This window comes from Centropristis striata, chromosome 15 (genome assembly GCF_030273125.1).
Source record: "Centropristis striata isolate RG_2023a ecotype Rhode Island chromosome 15, C.striata_1.0, whole genome shotgun sequence".
Classification (NCBI taxonomy): Eukaryota; Metazoa; Chordata; class Actinopteri; order Perciformes; family Serranidae; genus Centropristis; species Centropristis striata.
The window spans coordinates 23,192,799-23,214,903 of NC_081531.1; the positions used below are offsets into that span (position 1 = coordinate 23,192,799).

The window sequence follows — 22,105 nt, forward strand, 5'->3', positions numbered from 1 at the left end:
TTCACATGGTCTTAGCGGGAGAGTTACTGGTTTGCATGGTTTCAGAGGCAGAGTTACTGGTTCACATGGTCTCAGCGACAAAGTTACTGCTTCACATGGTCTCAGCGGCAGAGTTACTGGTTCACATGGTCTCAGCGACAGAGTCACCGGTTCACATGGTCTCTCAGCGACACAGTCGCCGGTTCGCATGGTCTCGGTGGCAGTTGCCGGTTCACATGGTCTCAGTAGCAGTCGCCGGTTCGCGTGGTCTCAGTGGCAGTCACCGGTTCGCATGGTCTTAGCGGGAGAATTACTGGTTTGCATGGTCTTAGAGGCAGAGTTACTGGTTCACATGGTCTCAGCGACAAAGTTAGTGCTTCACATGGTCTCAGCGGCAGAGTTACTGGTTCATATGGTCTCAGCGACAGAGTCACTGTAGCAGTAGCAGTCGCCGGTTCGCGTGGTCTCAGTGGCAGTCACCGGTTCGCATGGTCTTAGCGGGAGAATTACTGGTTTGCATGGTCTTAGAGGCAAAGTTACTGGTTCACATGGTCTCAGCGGCAGAGTTACTGGTTCACATGGTCTCTCAGCGACACAGTCGCCAGTTCGCATGGTCTCAGTAGCAGTCACCGGTTCGCATGGTCTTAGCAGGAGAGTTACTGGTTTGCATAGTTTAGCTTTTTATGCTGGTCTAGGGACAGTTAAGTTAGCAAATTAATTTAGTTCAGATCACTTACAGTTGCATATTATTGTTACAATTGTGTTATTTTGTAAGTTATTGTTGTACAGGCTATTGTATATTGCAGGACCAAGTGAGACGAGGAAGACCACTGCTTCCAAGATGCCGCTCAGAAAGTGCGTTGGACAAGTCTCGACCTTGCAGATCCTGCCCCACTTAGCCCAACCACTTCCGACCATGGGGTACCTCAAAGACCTCCGTCAACCAGCCGGCTGTGGATGATGAATAACGGACCCACAACTCCTTCTCCAGTCTACAAGGTATGGGTTTGTTTTTTTTCCCCATCACAGTGGATACAGACATGGCCTGATAATACAATCTGCTGTCTTAACTACTTCCTTTGAATAATAAAATATTAATTCACAATTGAGTATTTATAATGTATGAATACATTTGGTATTGTGTGTCATCAGGTTCTGAAAATACAGACACCCCCACAGTCCAAGAACAGCTGGATGACCTCTGGACCCACTTGCCCCCATTCACCAGTTGAAAAGATAAGCTTTTTAAAAAATTCTTCAATTGTTAATTCTGCACAAAGTGATACACAAAACATTGTCTGTATTCCATTTCAACAAACATGAAATGTATATTTAAATACATGACTTAATGCAAGTCAATCATACTAAACATCATCTTTTTTTTTTTTAAACCAACCATTGCACACACTTCCATCCAAGGAGAGGTTACATCTTGATGGTAACTTTTTAGATTAACAAAACTTTTGTGAGATTTGTAATTGTTGTTGCTGGGGAGGGGGCGGAGAGGGTAAGTCTAAACATTGCATGCAAGAGACCAACACCGGCGTCTCAGGGGAAAGCTATCTGTATACATAACTATCAACCTACTTGGTTGCTTCAAAATTTTACGATAGTTTTGCAAATCCTGAACCAGAGAGAAGCACATCAGTAGCAGTCACCGGTTCGCATGGTCTCAGTGGCAGTCGCCTGTTCGCATGGTCTTAGCAGCAGAGTTACTGGTTCGCATGGTCTAAGAGGCAGAGTTACTGGTTCACATTGTCTCAGCGACAAAGTTACTGGTTCACATGGTCTCAGCGGCAGAGTTTCTGGTTAACATGGTCTCAGCGACAAAGTTACTGGTTCACATGGTCTCAGCGGCAGAGTTACTGGTTCACATGGTCTCTCAGCGACACAGTCACCGGTTCGCATGGTCTCGGTGGCAGTCGCCGGTTCGCATGGTCTGAGTAGCAGTCGCAGGTTCGCATGGTCTCAGTAGCAGTCGCCGGTTCCCATGGTCAAAGTGGCAGTCGCAGGTTCGCATGGTCTCAGTGGCAGTCGCCGGTTCGCATGGTCTCAGTGGCAGTCACCGGTTCGCATGGTCTTAGCGGCAGAATTTCTGGTTCGCATAGTCTAAGAGGCAGAGTTACTGGTTCACATGGTCTCAGCGACAAAGTTACTGGTTCACATGGTCTCAGCGGCAGAGTTACTGGTTCACATGGTCTCAGCGACAGAGTCACCGGTTCACATGGTCTCTCAGCGACACAGTCCCCGGTTCACATGGTCTCGGTGGCAGTCGCCGCTTCACATGGTCTCAGTAGCAGTCACCGGTTCGCATGGTCTTAGCGGCAGAGTTTCTGGTTCGCATGGTCTAAGAGGCAGAGTTACTGGTTCACATGGTCTCAGCGACAAAGTTACTGGTTCACATGGTCTCAGCGACAGAGTCACCGGTTCACATGGTCTCTCAGCGACACAGTCGCCGGTTCTTATGGCCTCGGTGGCAGTCTCCGCTTCTTATGGTCTCGGTAGCAGTCGCAGGTTCTTATGGTCTCAGTGGCAGTCACCGGTTCGCATGGTCTCAGTGGCAGTCGCCGGTTCGCATGGTCTTAGCGGCAGAGTTTCTGGTTCACATGGTTTAAGAGGCAGAGTCACTGGTTCACATGGTCTCAGCGACAAAGTTACTGGTTCACATGGTCTCAGCGGCAGAGTTACTGGTTCACATGGTCTCTCAGCGACACAGTCGCCAGTTCGCATGGTCTCGGTAGCAGTCGCAGGTTCGCATGTTCTCAGTGGCAGTCGTCGGTTCGCATGGTCTTAGCGGCAGAGTTACTGGTTCGCATGGTCTAAGAGGCAGAGTTACTGGTTCACATGGTCTCAGCGGTAGAGTTACTGGTTCACATGGTATCAGCGGCAGTGTTCCTGGTTCACATGGTCTCAGCTCTGTGCTGAATTGATGCGCCATGCTCCATTGTCCGTCAAAAATAGAAGCTCTGCGCAAGTTTTGCCAGGGCTGATGGATGACGGTGCGACGACGGACTCACTACGCAGCGGATCTGGAGTCGGTGGAACCTCACACAGTGATTATAATTAATGCGTGTTGGCTCCGCCGACGGATCTGCAGCCATTATGCATGCAGTGGAATTTAGGGGTAACAGGATACATAATTTTGTTGGTGAGTGACTTGGACACACTCTCTTCTGTAAAGTTCAACCGAATGGGTGTATAACTCCATAAATACAACAGAGTACACATTACCTCTGGAACTCTATGGGAAAGAGCCCATGAAATCCAAGGTCTTTCTGAAGCTGCAATTTCCCTGCTTTTCTTAATTGCTATTATTAGCAGAGCTGAGCCCAATCAACACCTATTTACCAAAGCACTGTTTTATAGGTCTTGTATTTTTCGAAGATATCCTGATATTGAATTCTCAGTAAACATTCCAGGAAGGAGTTCTCAGAGACATCCTGGTATGTAGACTTGCTAGAATGTTTCATCTGAAGGAGTTCCAAGATGGCACAGCGGATGGCAGCTTCAAAACATGGATCACCTCGTTCCACGACGCTGGACTGCACTATGAGAGGGCACGAATATCAATCCTTTGTGGGATCACAATTTGTGTCTTTTTTGGTCATTTTGTTTCCTTTTTTTCGTCATTTTGTGTCTTTTTTGGTCATTTTGTTTCTTTTTGTGGTCATTTTGTGTCTTTTTTTTGTCGTTTTGTGTCTTTTTTGGTCATTTTGTTTCCTTTTTTTCGTCATTTTGTGTCTTTTTTGGTCATTTTGTTTCTTTTTGTGGTCATTTTGTGTCTTTTTTGGTCATTTTGTTTCTTTTTTTTGGTCATTTTGTGTCTGTTTTTTGGTCATTTTGTTTCCTTTTTTGGTCATTTTGTGTCTTTTTTTTTAATCATTTGGTGGTCAATTTGTGTCTTTTTTTGGTCATTTTGTGTCCATTTTTTGGTCATTTTGTGTCTTGTTTAGTCATTTTGTTTCCTTTTTTGGTCATTTTGTGTCTTTTTTTGGTAATTGTGTGTCTTTTTTGGTAATTTTGTGTCTTTTTGGTAATTTTATTTCCTTTTTGGTCATTTTGTGTCTTTTTTTGGTAATTGTGTGTCTTTTTTTGGTGATTTTCTGTCTTTTTTTGGTGATTTTGTTTCTTTTTTGGTGATTTGTGTCTTTTTTTGATCATTTGGTGGTCAATTTGTGCCTTTTTTGGTCATTTTGTTTCATTTTTTTGGTCATTTTGTTTCTCTTTTGGTCATTTTGTTTCTTTTTTTGGTCATTTTGTGTCTTTTTTTTATCATTTGGTGGTCAATTTGTGTCTTTTTTTGGTCATTTTGTTTCCTTTTCTTTGTCATTTTGTGTCTTTTTTGGTCATTTTGTTTCTTTTTTGGTCATTTTGTTTCTTTTTTTGGTCATTTTGTTTACTTTTTTGGTCATTTTGTGTCTTTTTTGGTCATTTTGTGTCTCTTTTTTGGTCATTTTGTTTCTTTTTTTTGGTCATTTTGTGTCTTTTTTTTATCATTTGGTGGTCAATTTGTGTCTTTCTTTGGTCATTTTGTTTCCTTTTTTTCATCATTTTGTGTCTTTTTTGGTCATTTTGTGTCTTTTTTTGTCATTTTGTGTCTTTTTGGTCATTTTGTTTCCTTTTTTAGTCATTTTGTGTCTTCTTTGGTCATTTTGTTTCTTTTTTGGTCATTTTGTGTCTTTTTGGTCAATATGTGTCTTTTTTGGTCATTTTGTGTCTTGCTTAGTCATTTTGTGTCTTTTTTGGTCATTTTGTTTTCTTTTTTTGGTCATTTTGTGTCTTTTTGGTCAATATGTGTGTTAAAATAATTGATTATTTTCTATATTGGTAAATGGTTTTATGCTTTATTTCTGCTTCTCTGTGGTCTGTCTCTGTTCTCTGTGAGTGACGCAGGTCACTATCAAAGGTCAAACCTTGACTGTAATAAATATCTCTATGCATTTATATTAAGTCAGACAATATGATTTGATACAATGATTATGTTTGTGTGTTAATTTTGGTTTAGAAACTTTGACTACATATATTTTATTTTATTGTCTGGTTCATATTTTTTAGACTTTTACAATCTATGTGACACAGTGAGAAACCTTTGACTCTGTAGACATAATATCTTTGTGAGACAATAACAAAACAGAATGTTTTTTGTTGAATGTCCTGGAGAGGCCAGGATGGCCTTGTCCGGGGCAGCAAGATCGTATGCCCAGCTGGCATTGACGTGCCGTTGTATTAATTAAAACTGGCGAATCAGCGATCAAGAGGGCGGGACTTCCTGGAGGAAATCGACCAGCATGTTTTGTAAACAATTGTAAGAGTATTTTAATGGGTTCCAGGGAGGGAGTCGTGGTTCAGACTTCACGAACTGAAACACGTCTGTTTGTATTCAGGGACATGAGTTAATTTTGAACCCGGAGATCTCTGTAAAGTGCACATTTTTTGACGTATTGTAATAAAACTTTTGTTAAACTGAGAAACTTGGACGTCTCCAGCTCTTCATTTCCCATCAACGAATGCGCAGAAAAATGGTGAGGTTTTTTCTGTTGGTGACAGATTTTTTCTGTCGGTGACAGATTATCAATTTTCAAGGTTTCCTCATGCAATTTTTCTAACGTGTCTTTTTTGGTCATATTGTTTCTTTTTTTTGGTCATTTTGTTTCCTTTTTTGGTGATTTTGTGTCTTTTTTTAATCATTTGGTGGTCAATTTGTGTCTTTTGGTCATTTTGTTTCCTTTTTTGGTCATTTTGTGTCTTTTTGTGGTCATTTTGTTTCTTTTTTGGGTGATCTGAACTGTGCGTGTGAGATTGTGTTCAGTGAACGGGGGTCGCTGACAACATACATGTGAAATTGGGGGTCGCGACTCAAAAAGGTTGAGAATAGCTGCCATAGGGTTACATTGGGGGAATTTTTTGACGTGTGTTTGCCCAATAATTTGCAAACCGTTCGTCAAAACCCTTAGAAAAGCCATAGCACACTTGTCATGGGTGAGCCGGTCGATTTGATACCTTTTTTGTGTATGTACGGCCAAAACTCTGGGAGGGGTAGTCGACCGAAAAATGACACGGAAGAAACGGAAGAATAATAAAAAGAAGAAGAATAAGCCCGGTGAATAGTAGTTAGTGTACTTTTGCAAGCAAGCACACAAAATAAGAATAGACCCGGTGAATAGTAGTTAGTGTGCTTTTGCAAGAAAGCACAAAATAAAGTCATTATAAGAGAGGTTACCATGTTTATCAAATAAGTCAACAAATGAAAGATCGGCCATTTGCATGTGTGATGACCCCCTCCCCCTCTGTATGTTGTGGCATGTTGTATTTGTCTTCCTTTGTAGGAGGAGCCACAGGTAAAGGCTCTGCAGACTGGAGGAGGCTGGAGAAGCACACCTGAATCCAATCTCAATCAGTGAGGCTAAATAGAGGAGCTGAGGCCTCAGCTCTCTCTCTCTCTCTCTCTCTCCCTCTCCTCCACAGCCACCATCTTGGTTTGTTTTAGTTGGTTTGGTCTAGTTTAGTTGGTTTTGTTTAGTTTGTTAGTTACTTTCAGCTTCTACACCTGCATTTCACCACATTGCATGCATGCACACACCTCACTGCTGATATACTGACTCACATAATTAAGTTTCTTTGTGTTTTGTTAGAAAAATTGCATGAGGAAATCTTGAAAATTGATAATCTGTCACCAACAGAAAAAACCTCACAATTTTTCTGCGCATTCGTTGATGGGGAAATGAAGAGCTGGAGACGTCCAAGTTTCTCAGTTTAACAAAAGTTTTATTACAATACGTCAAAAATGTGCACTTTACAGAGATTCTCCGGGTAATAGAGAGAGATCTCTTTGAAGCCAGTTGTGAGATTCAGCCCACTTGGATTTATTTTGTGGACGTGATTTCGTCACATTACGTAAGCTTGGAGGCGTGGCTTTGCTCCGCCAACCGACAGTACGCAGCTACGGAAGACTTTTGGAGTTTAGCGAGCCAGCTTCCTTCAAAATGGCCAGCTGGGGAAGAGTCGCCGCCTTGTTGAGGAATGTTTGGAGGAGTCCTCGGTGTATGAAGAGTGTGGCCCTGCGCCGTGTTGTCGGACCCGCTCTTCTGGGCTCCGGAATCGGAAGCGGGGTGATCTGTTTCTACCAGTATCATGTCAACAACAGGACTCTGCCGTTCGCCGTTCACGCTGAGGAGCAAAAAGTGAGTTTAATTAAAGTTTCTGTCGTCGGAACTGCACGCAAACGGACACGTGTAACTATTGTCACTGTGTATATATGTTTGTATTTTTAACATTAAATACTGTTAACAGCGACACGTGCTGATATTTAATGTACGGAAAGGGTGTAAACATATAAAGTTGTTAACAACAACAACTAACGCCCCCCAGCTGTCACTCACAGACACACACCACCAAGTGTCCGCCATGACGTTATATTATTGAAATATTGTTTGTGTTTGTTGTTTTTTGATTTTTGTTTTGTTTTCTTATTTGTTGTGGTTGTTTTTGTTTTTGTTTAGCTGTCAGCTAAATGTAGTGGAGTAAAAGTATAAAGTTACATAACATGGAAATACTCAAGGAAAGTACAAGTACCTCACAATTCTACTTAAGTACAGTACTTGAGTAAATGTAACTTACTTACATTCCACCACTAAAATGTAGTCATACCACAGTGTAAAAAAACGCTGTTGCAAGTTAAAGTTCTGCATTTAAAATCGTATTTAACATTAATAATAACTACCATAAGCAGTGGTGGAACGTAAGTAAGTACATTTGCTCAAGTACTGTACTTGAGTAGAATTTTGAGGTATTTGTACTTTACCAAGTATTTCCATTTTATGTAACTTTAAACTTCTACTCCTACATTTAGCTGACAATTTTAGTTACTTTTCAGGTCAATATTTTACATAAAAAAACATGTTTAATTTAAAGTGATTAGACTGTTATTTTTATAATAAAACCTCATAACTAACTTAAGTTGTTAAAATTAGCCCTACACTAAGAAAAATAAAAGTGCTTACATATATGCATTAATAATAATAATAATAATAATAATAATAATAATAATATAGTAATATATTTAGCAGATATAAAACAATCTGAGTTGGTCCATTCTGCATAATGAGTACTTTTACTTTTGATACTCTAAGTACATTTTGATGCTGATACTTTTGTACTTTTACTTCAGTAAGTATTGAATGCAGGACTTTTACTTGTAGTGGAGTCATTTCACAGTGTGTATTAGTACTTTTACTGAAGTAAAGGATCTGAATACTTCTTCCACCACCGACCATAAGGTAGTGTACCAAGTATGCAAAATTGCCTGTTTCAGAAAAAAACAACAACAACAAAACACATTTCCATTATAATGCATTAACATGCTCATCACTTTAATGTTGCAGCTGATAATGGTAAGGCTATCATAATCTATTAGTTAGTTATTAACAATCTGAATCCGCAGAGTTACTAGTTACTAAAGGTATCATATAAATGTAGTGAAGTAAAAAAACAATATTTCTCTTTGGAATACTAAAAGTACAAGTAACTCAAATTTCTAGTACACCGGTATCCGCAGTGTCTTTAACGAGTCTTAAAATGTCTAAAATCCAGTAAAGTAGCCATTAAAATCTCTAAAATGATCTTAAAATTCATATACTCATAACTACAAAATGGAACTAAGGACCTGTGCAGCCCGGTCAGAATTTGTGCTGAGAATAAATTCATATACTTTGCATATAATTCCATGCCTCTGATTTTCCTTCATGTCTATTGTACTTTTTTACCAATTTTATGGTCTTAAAAAGTCTAAAAAAAAGTCATAAATATGACTTGTTGAAACCTGCAGAGATCCTGAGTTAGGGCTGCACAATAAATAATAAAACAATTTTGGCCGCTACGATTAAATTAACCTGATCGTCGGAGATATTTCCATTTTAAAATGTGGCTCTCCTGCATATCTAATCAAGCACTTTCTACACCAGTAGTCCACCAACCACCAGGGGGCAGGGCCGTTTTTCTCCCCTGAAAGAAGCCTGGTTGCTGATTGGATGGAACGCTAAGCAGGATGTGACGAAGTACTCAAACGCCACAACGACACGCGCCATTTGTAAAAGCCGGTGAAACCATAGGGTGAAACAGTAGCTGTATCCCAAAGTCAAGGATCCTTCCTTGGTAGGATCCTTCCTTTACGCACAGCTGCACACTCCGAAGGCTGTCCCATTTGTGCGTTACACCAGTGAAAGGAAGGACTCTTGCCTCGCTTCCGGAGGACCCGACTCTGAAGGAAGGATCCTTGACTTTGGGATACAGCTAGTGTTGCCAACTTAGTGACTTTGTTGCTATATTTAGTGACTTTTCAGATCGCCTTAGTGAATATTTTTCAGAAAAGCGACTGGTGACAAATCCAGCGACTTTTTCTGGTGTCATTGGAGACTTTTGGATACTCGTTCTTACTCTTAACAAGCATAACAAAGCCGCGGGGGTCGGAGGTTCGTTAAGAGTAAGAACGAGTCGAAGCGGCACAGTACTCCTGCAGCAGTCTCTCCCAGCTACAGAGCTGAAGGGGATGTTAACCCCTTAGCCTCCAGTCTGTAAATTGCTAATAGGCTAACAGTTAGCTCTGTAGCAGTACAGTGTGTATGTGCTGCTACAGAGCTAACAGTAACGGTACAGTGTATATGTGCTGCTACAGAGCTAACAGTAACAGTACAGTGTGTATGTGCTGCTGCTACAGGAGGTGTTAGCTTAGCGATCTCTGTTTACAACAAGCACCAGACACTCTATGCACACACTAAAAACTGTTCCTATTGTTTGTTTAAGAATAGTGCAATAAAAAAAATATGTTTTTCCTAACATGATGAATAGTCGTGATTAATAATCGTGATTACAATATTGATCAAAATAATTGTGATTATCATTTTGGCCATAATCGTGCAGCCCTACCCTGAGTACAGAACCAGTACTTGAGTCAATGTATTTAGTGTATCTGTTATTGCCTGGCTCTGTAGTTTACGGTGATAATTGTGCCACTACTTTCAGGAAGCTGCACCTCCCCAGATGTCTGCCAGGAAGGTCCGTTTCAACCAATTCGCCTCAGTGGTCTACCAAGAGGAGCCCTACATGACCCCCAGAGACTTCCTCTTCTCTGTAATGCTGGAGAATGTTGACCGTAAGTTACTTTACTCTAGTAGAGGTGGGGGGGGGGGCTGTAGCTGGCTCACTTTTAGGAATATACTGCAGATACTGGTATAATATGAAACTAGAAGATGTGTGTCAGGATATCACGTCAGGAAGTTGTGGAAATAATGCCGCGAAGTTCGGCTTTTTTATGTTTTATTTTTTTAAAATGAGAGAGGTAAAGCCTAAAGTTTTAGATGTTTGATATCAGTTCAGTTCAGTTTGACTATACAATACTTACATGGCTGCTATTTGGCATTTGTTATTAAAGGGTTTTTTTTTCTTTTTTTGAGAGTATTTTGTATTTCACACACATTAGAGAAAATGTGCAATATCTGTGGAATACAAAATTCTCTCAGGATGAAGATAAATAAGCCTTGTGAAGCATATTGGTTTATTTGACACATTAGACTAGCATTACATGATATAATCATACATATAACATGGCTGGGGAGGGCGTTGCAGTTTGCTTACTGTTCAAATGTAACACAAAATGCATTAAACAAGACTTTACTGTAAAAATGATTTCAAAGATTTGTGTCACATTATATTCTGTATAAAATAATTATTAAAATCACTACAAATATTGCAAGCCTGATACAAGCCTGGTCTCAGGGAAACTATTTAGCATAAAATCAAATCACAATCAAAGGAAAGGAAAAACCACTGAAGGATTTCTGTTGCCCAGCTCAATAACCTTGACGTGATTTAAGTCAGTGGTTCTCAAATGGGGGTACGCGTACATCTGGGGGTACGTGAAGGCGCTCCAGGGGGTACATGAGATTTTAAAATATACATTTAAGAAGTAGCATCCATGCAAAAATCATTTAAAAATAATAATTTAATAAATATTTTAGGAAAATGTAAGTATAATAAAATTATTCATAAAATTAATTTTATATTCAGTAGGCTATTTAATTTAATGATCCTAAAAACTCAAGAGTGTCCCCCATACCGGGATGGTTGGACCCAACCTGTCATGTGACACCTGGCATCACCTGTCAATCACTTGAAAGCTCAAAGATGGAGTCGTGGTTGAAGCGTAGCAGTGATAGTTTTAAATGGTTATATGCTCACTGTTTTTACTGCATTAGTTTGAATCACTACATTTTAGTGATGAGAAATATTTGCAATAACTTTAGTCATGGATTATTAACATTTAAAATATTTGAAATATATATATATATATTTTTTTTTCAAATGTTTGAGACTGATAAACGCAAACAAAATTCAAAGTTATATAAATCAGACACTGATGGCACAGCGCTCTGTTTTAAGTCTTTCTTTTTTTTTCAGCCAACAATGCTTTGCCCTGGTTTGGGTGTACTTGGCTGAATAAATATTTCACAGGGGGAACATCACTGAAAAAAGGTGGAGAACCACTGATCTAAGTCACCAACTGGCCAAGTGTCTAACCTTGACCTGGGTCAAAGATTTTAAAGGTTTTTTTTCAAATAACGCAGCATTAATTCAGATGGGACGTGGATGGTTACACATAGATAATTACTCTGGAAGTCAATATTGTCCCTCTCAGTCTCAGACAGGCTATAGATTAATATTTTCACCTTTTCATCAAAGGTCATACACTCATAGTCCTGCTCTGACTTGTTGTTCTGCAATGTTACCCTGGATACTGTTGCCTCACATAGTATTTATGAAATATACATTAACAGCAAAAAATAGAAAAATAAATGATCTGTTAAAATGTTTTGAATAGTAACCATTTCAATCTAAATGAATGTATTTCATGTGACATGCGAGAGGTCTGTGCTACACTAATTTACAAATCTTTTCTCTTTCTTCTCATGCAGGAAAGCTACAAAAGAGACATTTAACAACACAGGTATGCCTCCATCATCACACTCGGTAATCAGTTAATTAGTTTCAAACCACTTGTGTAGAGCAAAGTCATCAGTTTGTGCTGTTTTCTGTCTCTTCTTGGTGTCTTTGCAGGACGTTAACAAGATGCTGGATGCTGCCTCTAGAGCTCGGCCTGGTAACGAACTGTTCAGGTCCATAGGAGACAATGGTGAGTCTGTCAACACACACAGGACCTAATTATGGTCTAAAATGCTGTGTCCAGATCTGCTAAGATTGTTAGTGGACAACCCACTCTACCAACTGAGCCACAGCCGCCCGTCTTGTTGGTGGTTATCATTTTCTCTACGCGATAATGATATCTCAAAATTTAAAAAATGATATTGACAGCAGTCAAATTCATTTTTATCTTTGTTTATTGTGTTTTGTATAATAAATAGAAAAGAAATTAAGAGGGTCTGGATTATTTACACAGTATAATCATATGTTATATTATTAATATGAGATCAATATTATTATTTTTTTAAATTATATTTTCTGATAATACTGATACATTACCAGGTACTTATCTAATCCCTCTGATTCAATAATATGCTGTATGTCTCACTGTATGGAGTTGACTGGGATCATTAATTGATGAACGCAGCATCGGGAGCAATTTGGGGTGCAGTATTTTGCTCAAGGATACTTCGACATGTAAGCCGCGACGGTCAGGGATCGAACCCTTCAGTTGGGGGTTAACCCACTCTACCAACTAAGCCACAGCCGCCCTAACATACATAAAGGTTAACTTTCATAGAATTGCTTGAAATTTTCAGCACCTGTGCCCCTCTGCATCCTTTTATAGATAATATAATAAAGAATCAACTTTCTTCATGCATTTTTAGGTGTTTTATACATTTTTATAGCACCCATCCTCCTTGGGGATCAAATAGGACCCCATGACATTAGACTGGTTTTAGGACATGTAGAAAATAATATTACCAACCTTTTTTTTTCACCCTTTCAAGAAATTGATATTTAATTTTCATATTATTTTCATTATTATTGGTCAATTTTAGTCAAATATACAATACAAAATTAGGCCTCATATCAAGATGAAAAAAGAAAATAGTAATAAAACCTGATTCCCCCCCCCCCAATAGTTATCAAGAAATAATAATTTCTTGATGGGAATGCACAGAGTAGGTTATGTCAACTTTTAGTAAAACTTATGTTTTGAAAGCATTGTTAATTTTTGGATGTCAGCAAAAAAAAAAAATCACAGCCATGTTCCTCAGGGGTCAAAAAGGACCTCATGACATTAGACTGGTTTTAGGACATGTAGAGAAAAATTATTACCAACTTTTTTTTCACCTTTTACGGCACGACCAACACATTGATATATAATTTTCATATTTTTTTCATTATTATTGTTTAATTGTAGTCAAATATGCAAAATTAAGGCCGCATTTTCAAGTTTGACTACTACATGTCCTAAAAACAGTCTTGTGTCATGGGGTCCTTTTTGACCCCTGAGGACCATGTATACCATGTATAGTCGAGGGAGGAGTACACAAGGGTTAGACAAAGTACATAAGCCAAAGTTAAGATAATGATGTGTCATCATTGCTCTTGCAGGTTTGATATCCTACACAGAGTATCTGTTCCTGCTGACAATCCTGACCAGTAAGTAGCTTCCCAAACCTGTGTTACAGGGTCTTCCCCCACTCTCACTGATCTTGTGCTGAATGAATTTGTGATTTTGCATTTCTGTTTCTGTTATGTAAGAGTACTGTTTTCCCTGGTTGCTCCTGTCCTAGCTTTGCACACCTGCACATCTCAGTAGAGCAGCTGTTGACCTGATTTGTGTCTTTACTTCTCAACACTGTTTTTTTTTCCCAGGCCGTGTTGAGAAATGCAACTTTGCCCTACTAACCAAGTGCATATTTCTATAATAGTCAGATAGAGCTGAGATAACTGACAGTGCATTACTGTTGCAGAGCCGCGTACAGGATTTCATATAGCTTTCAAAATGCTTGATGTTGACAGCAATGAGAATGTGGACAAAAAGGAGTTTCTCAAGGTAAGACCTCTGATAGAATCATTGTTTATAATGTTGTAGTAATACTGAACAGATTGTTTTATATGTGAGTACTGTAATCATCACATTGCCACATTTTAATGCTGCCTCAAGCACTGATGCTGCTACAGTTGTAAGTATGGGCCGAGGCTCCATGTGGAGGTGAGCCACAGCTCCAGTCTGTTTTCATCTGTCATGTGTTTGCATCTCTGCAGCCTGAGTCAGCCCTTCTGTTTAGTCCATTTATTTAAAGTTACATTTTTGTGTCAGTTCTGACTGTGATGACAACAGTGTGTTTATATGGTGGCCTTGAAGTGCAAATCACAACGGCACATCAGAAAACACAACAGCAAATCAAAAAACACAACGACAAATCAAAAAACACAACGACAAATCAAAAAATACGACAAATCAAAAAACACAACAGCAAATCAAAACACAACGACAAATCAAAAAACACAACAGCAAATCAAAAAATCTGTTTTGTTGTTGGGATTTGCACCTCAGCGCCACCGTACGTTTAGTCTAGATCAGGCCTTGGCTGCTAGACTGCATGTTATTAGCACATTGTGCAACTTGTGTTTTATTTTCATGTCGTGACTTGGTGCACAAGCCTTAGAGCATTAACTAGGAGAGAAAAAAGGTGCATGGATTGTCATCTGCTACAGTCTGCTGTGCAATTTAGATGAAGATTTTATCTCTGGTTTGATCCATTAAAATCCTACAGTGCAGAAGATAATTCCTCATTTCTTTGATTCAATTTTGTTTGTTCTTTTTCTTCTTCTGAAGCTGAAGAACATCATTGGAAAAAGTAAAACGAGACTTCCCAAGGACGTCACAGAGGTAAGAATTCACCAGGGTTATTATAGTTAATGAAAACTAACAAAATAACGGAAACTAGAATTGAAAAAAACAAAAAAATTGTTAACTGTAATAAAAAAAAGAGAGTTAAAAAAAAAAACCGATAACTAACTGAAATAATATTGTGTGGTTACAAAACTAACTAAAATTATAGTGAAAATGTCCTTAGTTTTCATCTTTGTCAATTTATTTCATACGTAAACCTTTTTGGTTGATATGAAATCTATTTCTATCTGGTTTTATGACTTAATAAACTTATTGGGGCTGAGATGGATCAGACAAAGGAAATAAAGGAAACATTTATTGTGACTTTATTGAATCTCACACCCAACAAATACCTCATTACAACAAACTAAAACTAATGAAAACTAAACTAAAACTAAGCATTTTCCAAAAAATAAAAACTAATTAAAACTAGCAAACTCACTCTAAAAACTCATTAAAACTAACTGAATTAGAAAACAAAAATTGACATTGAAATTAAAACTAACTGAAAAATCCCAAACTATTTTAACCTTGGTATTTACATGATTTTTGTCACTTTCAGCAACCGCACTTCTACAGAGGAATGTCTGCCTGTTCTTTGTTAATAGTAATGCTGCAATGATTCCCTGGTTCTTTACAGAAACCAGTGGAAGAAGCTGAGGGTGTAAACACAACTCTGCAGACCTACTTCTTTGGGAAGAGAGGACACAACAAGTTGCAGTATAAAGAGTTCCACAGGTAAGTAAATGTCGTCTGTCGTCCCTCCACCCCTGCTGCTGCACTTACATAATACAGGTCACATACAGGAGACTGTGTATCAGTCGGCAAACGTCCACTTTGTGCTCAAAATCCTACACAGTTTGCTGAATTTGATCTTTATTTAAAAACTAGTGAACTTAACCCATTTAAGGTGGGAAAGCATTATCGCATTTCTACCACTAAAGCCGGGAAAGCAGATACGTCGTTTTGTAGCATTTGTAGTTTTTCCACCTATTTTCAGTCTTTTGGCCAATGAAATGCATCAGAATGCAACACGTTGATTTTTTTTTAAAGACTTTATTGAAGGTTTGGACAATTATTTTTGGACGATTATTTAGTAGGCGTTGACACTTCTGTTGAAATTCCAGAAAACTTCAGGTTTTAGGGGGTTATTTTAAAATCGGCCAGAGGTTTTACAGGCATTTTCCCAGACGTTTTAGGCCTAGATGGGATTATGGGATTCATGGCCGCCAAGTATCGATATTTAGCGTTCCGGTGCTGTCAGTATTTTTGCCGGAGGCCGTAGTAGGCTCATTTTTAGGAATATACTGATATCGTATGAAACAAGAAGATGTAAGGAATCTATAAGCACCATGTGTCAGGATATCGTGTCGGGAAGTTGTTGAAATAACGCAGCAAAGTTTCTTTTTTTATGTTTCTTTTTCTGAATGCTGCTGATGTCATCAAGTTTGTGAAGATGTTTCTTCTGTTACTTGTGTTTATATGCATGCATGGTTTTTATTTGCAGTGCATTGAGCTCACTCGACAAAGCATTTTTTTCAATTTATGTCATAGTAAATAAAATAAAAAGTTGTATGATTAAATCAACAAACATTTTTATTTAACCTTGCATTTGCTGTAATATGTATCAACAGGCTATAATTGACCCATTTTAAGCATTTTTAGGCATTTTTAAATTTGACCATTTTGACAAAAATTGACATGCTATAGAGTATGACTTTTTTAAATTCTTGGATATTGCATAATACGGTGTTTTTCTGTAATTTCTGGCCATATTATGCGCTAATATGTATCAACAGACTATATATTTTAAAATTTGACCTTTTTTGACCAAAATTGACATGCAGTCGATCATTCTGCCTTATAGCAGACTTCATTGTTCTACTCTTTTAACCATTTTTTTTTTTTATCACTACACTCCTAATGCACAAGGTCATTTTTGAACCATGTTGTGCATTAGAGGGTGTTTATGTTATCATCAATTCTAAACCTGACAAAGAAGACACAAATATTAACTATCGTATTTTGTTAAATTGGTGTTTTTCCAATGGAAATTATTATTTGTTGGCTCTAATAAATCTGAAATGTTAAAATATGTGATTTTCCAATGTAATCTGGTGGTTCTAAGAACTCTTTTGAAGTTATACCTTCAAAATAAGACAAACATAGTTACACACACTGAAATTGTTAATTCAGTGTATCACTTTTTGTATCACTACGCTTCTAATGCACAAGGTCATTTTTGCCCCATGTGTGTAAACTTGATCTAATAATACAAAAACATTTTTCTTCATAAAGTATGAAAGGAAAAATAGATATAATCTGTTGTAATAAAAAAAAAAAAAAGATATTCAAACACACAGCCTACATGAAATAAAATGGGGAATGAATGTGGGTCATTTTGGACCCATGTTGAGCATTAGAAGGTGTTTATCTGTTGTGCATCAAAGGTGACTTTGATATTGTAGTGAGCTATGTTTTCTGCTTGTTAAAGCATCATATTTAACCAGTTAACCATTTGTGCTGTTGAGGTTCATGGAGGACCTGCAGGCTGAAGTCCAGGAGATGGAGTTCCTGCAGTTCTCCAGAGGTATGGACACCATGCGTAGAGAGGACTTTGCAGAGTGGCTGCTCCACTACACCAATGAAGAGGACAACGAAGTCTACTGGGAGAACATGAGGAAGAGGATCCCTGCTGGCCAGGTTAGAGGACTTTCCCTCACACACGTGCTGTGAAAACCTCATTCAGTGTAGCATATGAGTGAGCTGAAACGTTTGTCCTGCAGAGTATCACGTTTGAGGAGTTCAAAGCCTTCTGTCTGTTCACCAACAATCTGGAGGACTTTGCCTTTTCAATGAAGCTGGTCACTGGAGCCCACCGTCCTGTCGGAATGGGTAACACCTCTCTTCTTTTTTTTTTTTATACTTTTTTCTTTTCACAACACAAACATGAGGTCATATACAAACTTTCTGTCACATTGAAATTTACACATACGCGTTCACAATAGGGTTATAAACTTTTGTTCACAATCAACAACAATTTCAGCCGTCATAATAATCTTTCCCCTTTTCCTCCTGTAATCTCAAAGTGAAGGTTATACATTCCATACTGTATATATCATTTATTATATTTTTCCATAGGTTCAGGATGGGAGGTTCTCTAAGAAGCCAGCATCTGGTTAATGCTTTTTTTACTTGCTGCCATGAGGAACTTTAATAAATATCTGGCCCTGTTATGCAGATCCTTTAATATATTCCCCAAACAAAATGAGATACAAGTGAAGTCAATATCAAATCCCAGAATCATCTTTGTTGTAGCTTGTACTTGGGTCCAGAAAGGTTGCAAGGTGGGGCAGGTCCAAAAAACCTGGGTATGGTCTGCCATTAGTTGACCACATTGTCTCCAACATTGGTTCTGATGGCCTGTTTGTTTTGGTTTTATTCTGGGGGTTATGGTAACGTCTCTCTGGATGAGAAAGTGGCTAGTTTTCTCTTAACATTATTTACAGTAGATGACCTTCCTCTCATTGCAGCCCAGTTCAAACGAGCTGTGAGGATCGCCACAGGCCACGATCTGTCTGAGAATGTCCTGGACACTGTGTTTAAACTGTTTGACATGGACGGAGACAGCTGCCTCAGCCATAAGGAGTTCATGGGTGTGATGAACGACAGAGTGCTGCGAGGTCTGAAGGTCAGTCTGCGTCTTTGATACACAGCAGCAAATGCATCTGTCACATAGGCCAGATTTAGTAAAATGGTAAATGGACCTGCACTTTTATAGCGCTTTTCTAGTCTTTGCGACCACTCAAAGTGCTTTACACTACAGACTGCGCTCATTCACCCGTTCACACACACATTCATACTGGTGGCAGAGGCTACCCTAAACGGTGCCACCTGCCACCATTGGGAATTCATTCACACACACCGATGAACGCAGCATCAGGAGCAATTTGGGATTCAGTATCTTGCTCAAAGATACTTCGACATGTAGACTGCCATGGTCAGGGATCGAACCACCAACCCTCCAATCGGCGGGCAACCCGATCTACCAACTGAGCCACAGCCACGTAATAAGGTTATCACCTTATTACGCGACTCTTCACCCGTGATTATTTTTTTCAGCAACAGGAAATCTAATTATTTACTATTTCCATCGTTACGCTTTTACCGTTACCGACAATTTAATATGGCGCATTATAAACTGAAGCTACTCATTAAAGCTGTTGTCATCTGACTTGGCTCTCAGTCAGGAGCTGCAAAGCTGTTTTCTTTTTTTCTTCTGTGAGGGAGGAGGGAGGGGTGGGGACAACCGTATAAGTGATGATGATTGGCTAAGGTAGAGTAAGAGTTTGTAAGCCAATCAGAGGCAGTGTTCAGTTTACACACAAACCATACTGCAGCCTCACACATACAAAGTAGCAGAGGTAAGCTGCAGCAATGGCGAGTCTGAAGAGAAAGTTGCCGTTTTCAAAGTGGAAGTATGTCTAAAATACACTAACAACTCTATTCAAAGATTTAACACTTGCAGATGCACAGCAATGCAGACATTGCTACATTTTGGGGTCAAAGGTCAAATAAATCATGATTTTTAAGCATAAAAATGACATCAATACATGTAGAAATAAGTGTCATATCACTTATCTACCTATAACACATTTGGCTTGCCAGTAAAAAACGTTTAAAAAAACTTTAAAGCAGTTTTTCTCAGTTTAACCCTTTGTGTAGTTACTTTAATTTGACTTTTTTAAAGTTTTGGACATCCCATAATATGATTTTCTGTCATTTCTGGCCATATTATGCTTTTTTTATGCAGCATATGTATCACCAGACTATAATTGACCCACATTTTTTTAATGTATGCTAAAGGGGACATTTACGTGTTACTTTAATTTTAACATGGCAAACTAATTGCAAATCTAAAACCCTTGAATCTTTTTTTAATGAGGAGACATGTTTCTGATACTGTCAGATGTAATTAAAACTGTGCTGCCTTCAGGTGCAGCATCAGAGCGGCTTCTCTGGCTACTGGAAATGTGTGAAGAGAGAGACCATGAAAGCAGCGCGGGAGGCCCTGGGTGACACTGGGTGCCCCATCTGAACCACCATGACAGAGAGTCACTCATACCACTGCTCACCTTGGCATTGTATAATAACAAAAAGTTATGTGAACAAGATTATAAAGGATTTACACCACTAAACTAAATATGTTTACAAATATATTGTCTGAGAGTTGTGGGTCTGGTTGTGGTGTTTACAATATTTTTATATAATTTTCTGGTGCTGTGTCTTGATCATGTTATGGCTTTTATATTCAGAATGATCACTTTTTACTATTGCACTCCACACCCTTTCACTTTGTGACCCACATTTTTACCTTCTACCAGTACCATCTTTCTCTGTAGACAGCCTCAGCCTCAGTCTTTTCATGAGAACTCTGTGGCTGCATTCCATGTACCAGTGATGGGATGTCTGGTGTCACTGTTCCCAAATCAGAAAGCCTTTATTGTCATTGCACAGGGTTGTACAACGAAATTTGCCATCAACCCGTCCAAAACGTATAAAAACAGACAGAGGTGGGCAGGACGGGGAGTATCAAAAGAAAGGATATATTTTTTTGAACACACCCCTTTCAACTAATTGTCCAATTGCACAGCCTTAAGAGCTGCATATCATGAATGCTGGGTCTTGTTGGTTTTATGAGAATCTACTGCACCTACTGGTACTTTGTTTGCCATGTCGCAATAAAAAATATACTAAAAACCTGGATTAATGTGGTTAGTCACGTTGGACTGCTATTATATTGAACACTACTGTACTGATAACACTTTGCACATCACCACATATTTGAGGGCAGATGAAACACTGAAGCTCTCTTTGTGCTCCAATTCAACGTCATGAGACCAGGTGGAGATAGCCACTGACCAACACAGTACAGAAGTGTGCTTTTAGCTTTTTCTTCCAAAGGGAGCTGAAGCACCAAGAGGCTAGGACTAGCCTGTGTGCCAATGAAATCGGCAGGCCAAGTCTAAACATTCACATTATAAAACTCTGTGTAAAAGTAAGATAGGCATCCTTTTTTGGGAGGTGGGTACAGCTAACTGTTCAGAAATCACAGGCTGCTAAGCAGAGAAGGTCCATGTACATGATTCACTCTTTCATTATTGTCTTCAATAAATAGTCAAAAGGATTTTACTCTCCTCTCATCTGTTCTGCTAAAACAACAACTCTAACAACCTTCTGGCCAAAGCATCGGGTAACTTCCCCCCTGACTCTGTAGCAAAGGAAACTGTTACAGGTCGCCCTTTGCCAATTTATTCTTTCTATACTTTACTTTGCACACAAACGCATCCACTGTCTCTTTGACCTCCATTACGTTGGCATCGGCACCCTGCATGCGTTTGTTTGCCTCGTTGTACAGACTGATTATCTCCGCCAGATAGGAAGTCTTAATGAGAAACTCATGTCATTTTTGTTACAAAAAGACAAGTTAAAGTAAGCACATGAAGCTATGGTCAGTAGCTTAATTATACTCAAAACAAGATAATTAGGATACTATTGCTAGACATAAGAAGAAAATACTTGGTAAGCTTCATGTTTTTTGCAGTGCATCAACTCCAGTGAACATGTGCTCTCCTCTTGTGGTGCCTGTGAGATGAACAGACAGAGGAATGTCCTGTTTTAGCTCGGTTTCTTCCATCTACTCTACATTTACAACGAGAACGGCCTCCTCTGCCACAGTGCTACTTTCATCCAGCTGGATTGAAAACGGGCATCTTGATTTTTTCCACCAGTGTGTTCTCAAGTTTCCTGCCATTCTGTCTTTCACTGTGTTATGGGACAGTGGTACAGTCTTCAATTTCTTAGCCACCTGCGGTCCACATAGTATCTCTGACATTTTAATGCAAGCAGGGTTAACTCCATGGGGTTTTGAGCTGTTGTGTCCATTGTTTTCATCCTGCCTGTATACACCACTTAAAACATGTTTAAATGCCATGTTGGTATATATTTTTTTTCAGCACAACCTCACCTATTTGACCTAATAATAATTGATTTTTTATTCTTACTGGATCAACATTTTGAACCAAAAAGAAACAAAGAAAAAACAAAATAAATGTGATCTTGTGTGATCCTGTCATCCAAATCTGGTTTCTATTCGAGTGGGACTATTTTATTTTTGTCTTGTGTGTTTAGGGCAACAATTTTGGTTATTTTGTGTACTTTTTTAGTCATTCTGTGTCTTTAGTT

General features: G+C 38.8%; 1 protein-coding gene across 1 annotated transcript; it reads left to right on the forward strand.

Annotated features, from left to right (window-relative positions):
- Positions 1-6,795: 6,795 nt before the first annotated feature.
- On the forward strand, positions 6,796-20,025 carry micu2 (mitochondrial calcium uptake 2). Its single transcript, XM_059352260.1, has 12 exons — positions 6,796-7,160; positions 9,997-10,126; positions 11,946-11,977; positions 12,088-12,163; positions 13,573-13,620; positions 13,935-14,017; positions 14,804-14,857; positions 15,501-15,598; positions 17,392-17,563; positions 17,647-17,755; positions 18,394-18,551; positions 19,857-20,025. The coding sequence occupies exons 1-12, from the start codon at positions 6,963-6,965 to the stop codon at positions 19,956-19,958; spliced, it is 1,260 nt and encodes a 419-aa protein (XP_059208243.1). The 5' UTR covers positions 6,796-6,962; the 3' UTR covers positions 19,959-20,025.
- The last annotated feature ends 2,080 nt before the right edge of the window (positions 20,026-22,105 follow it).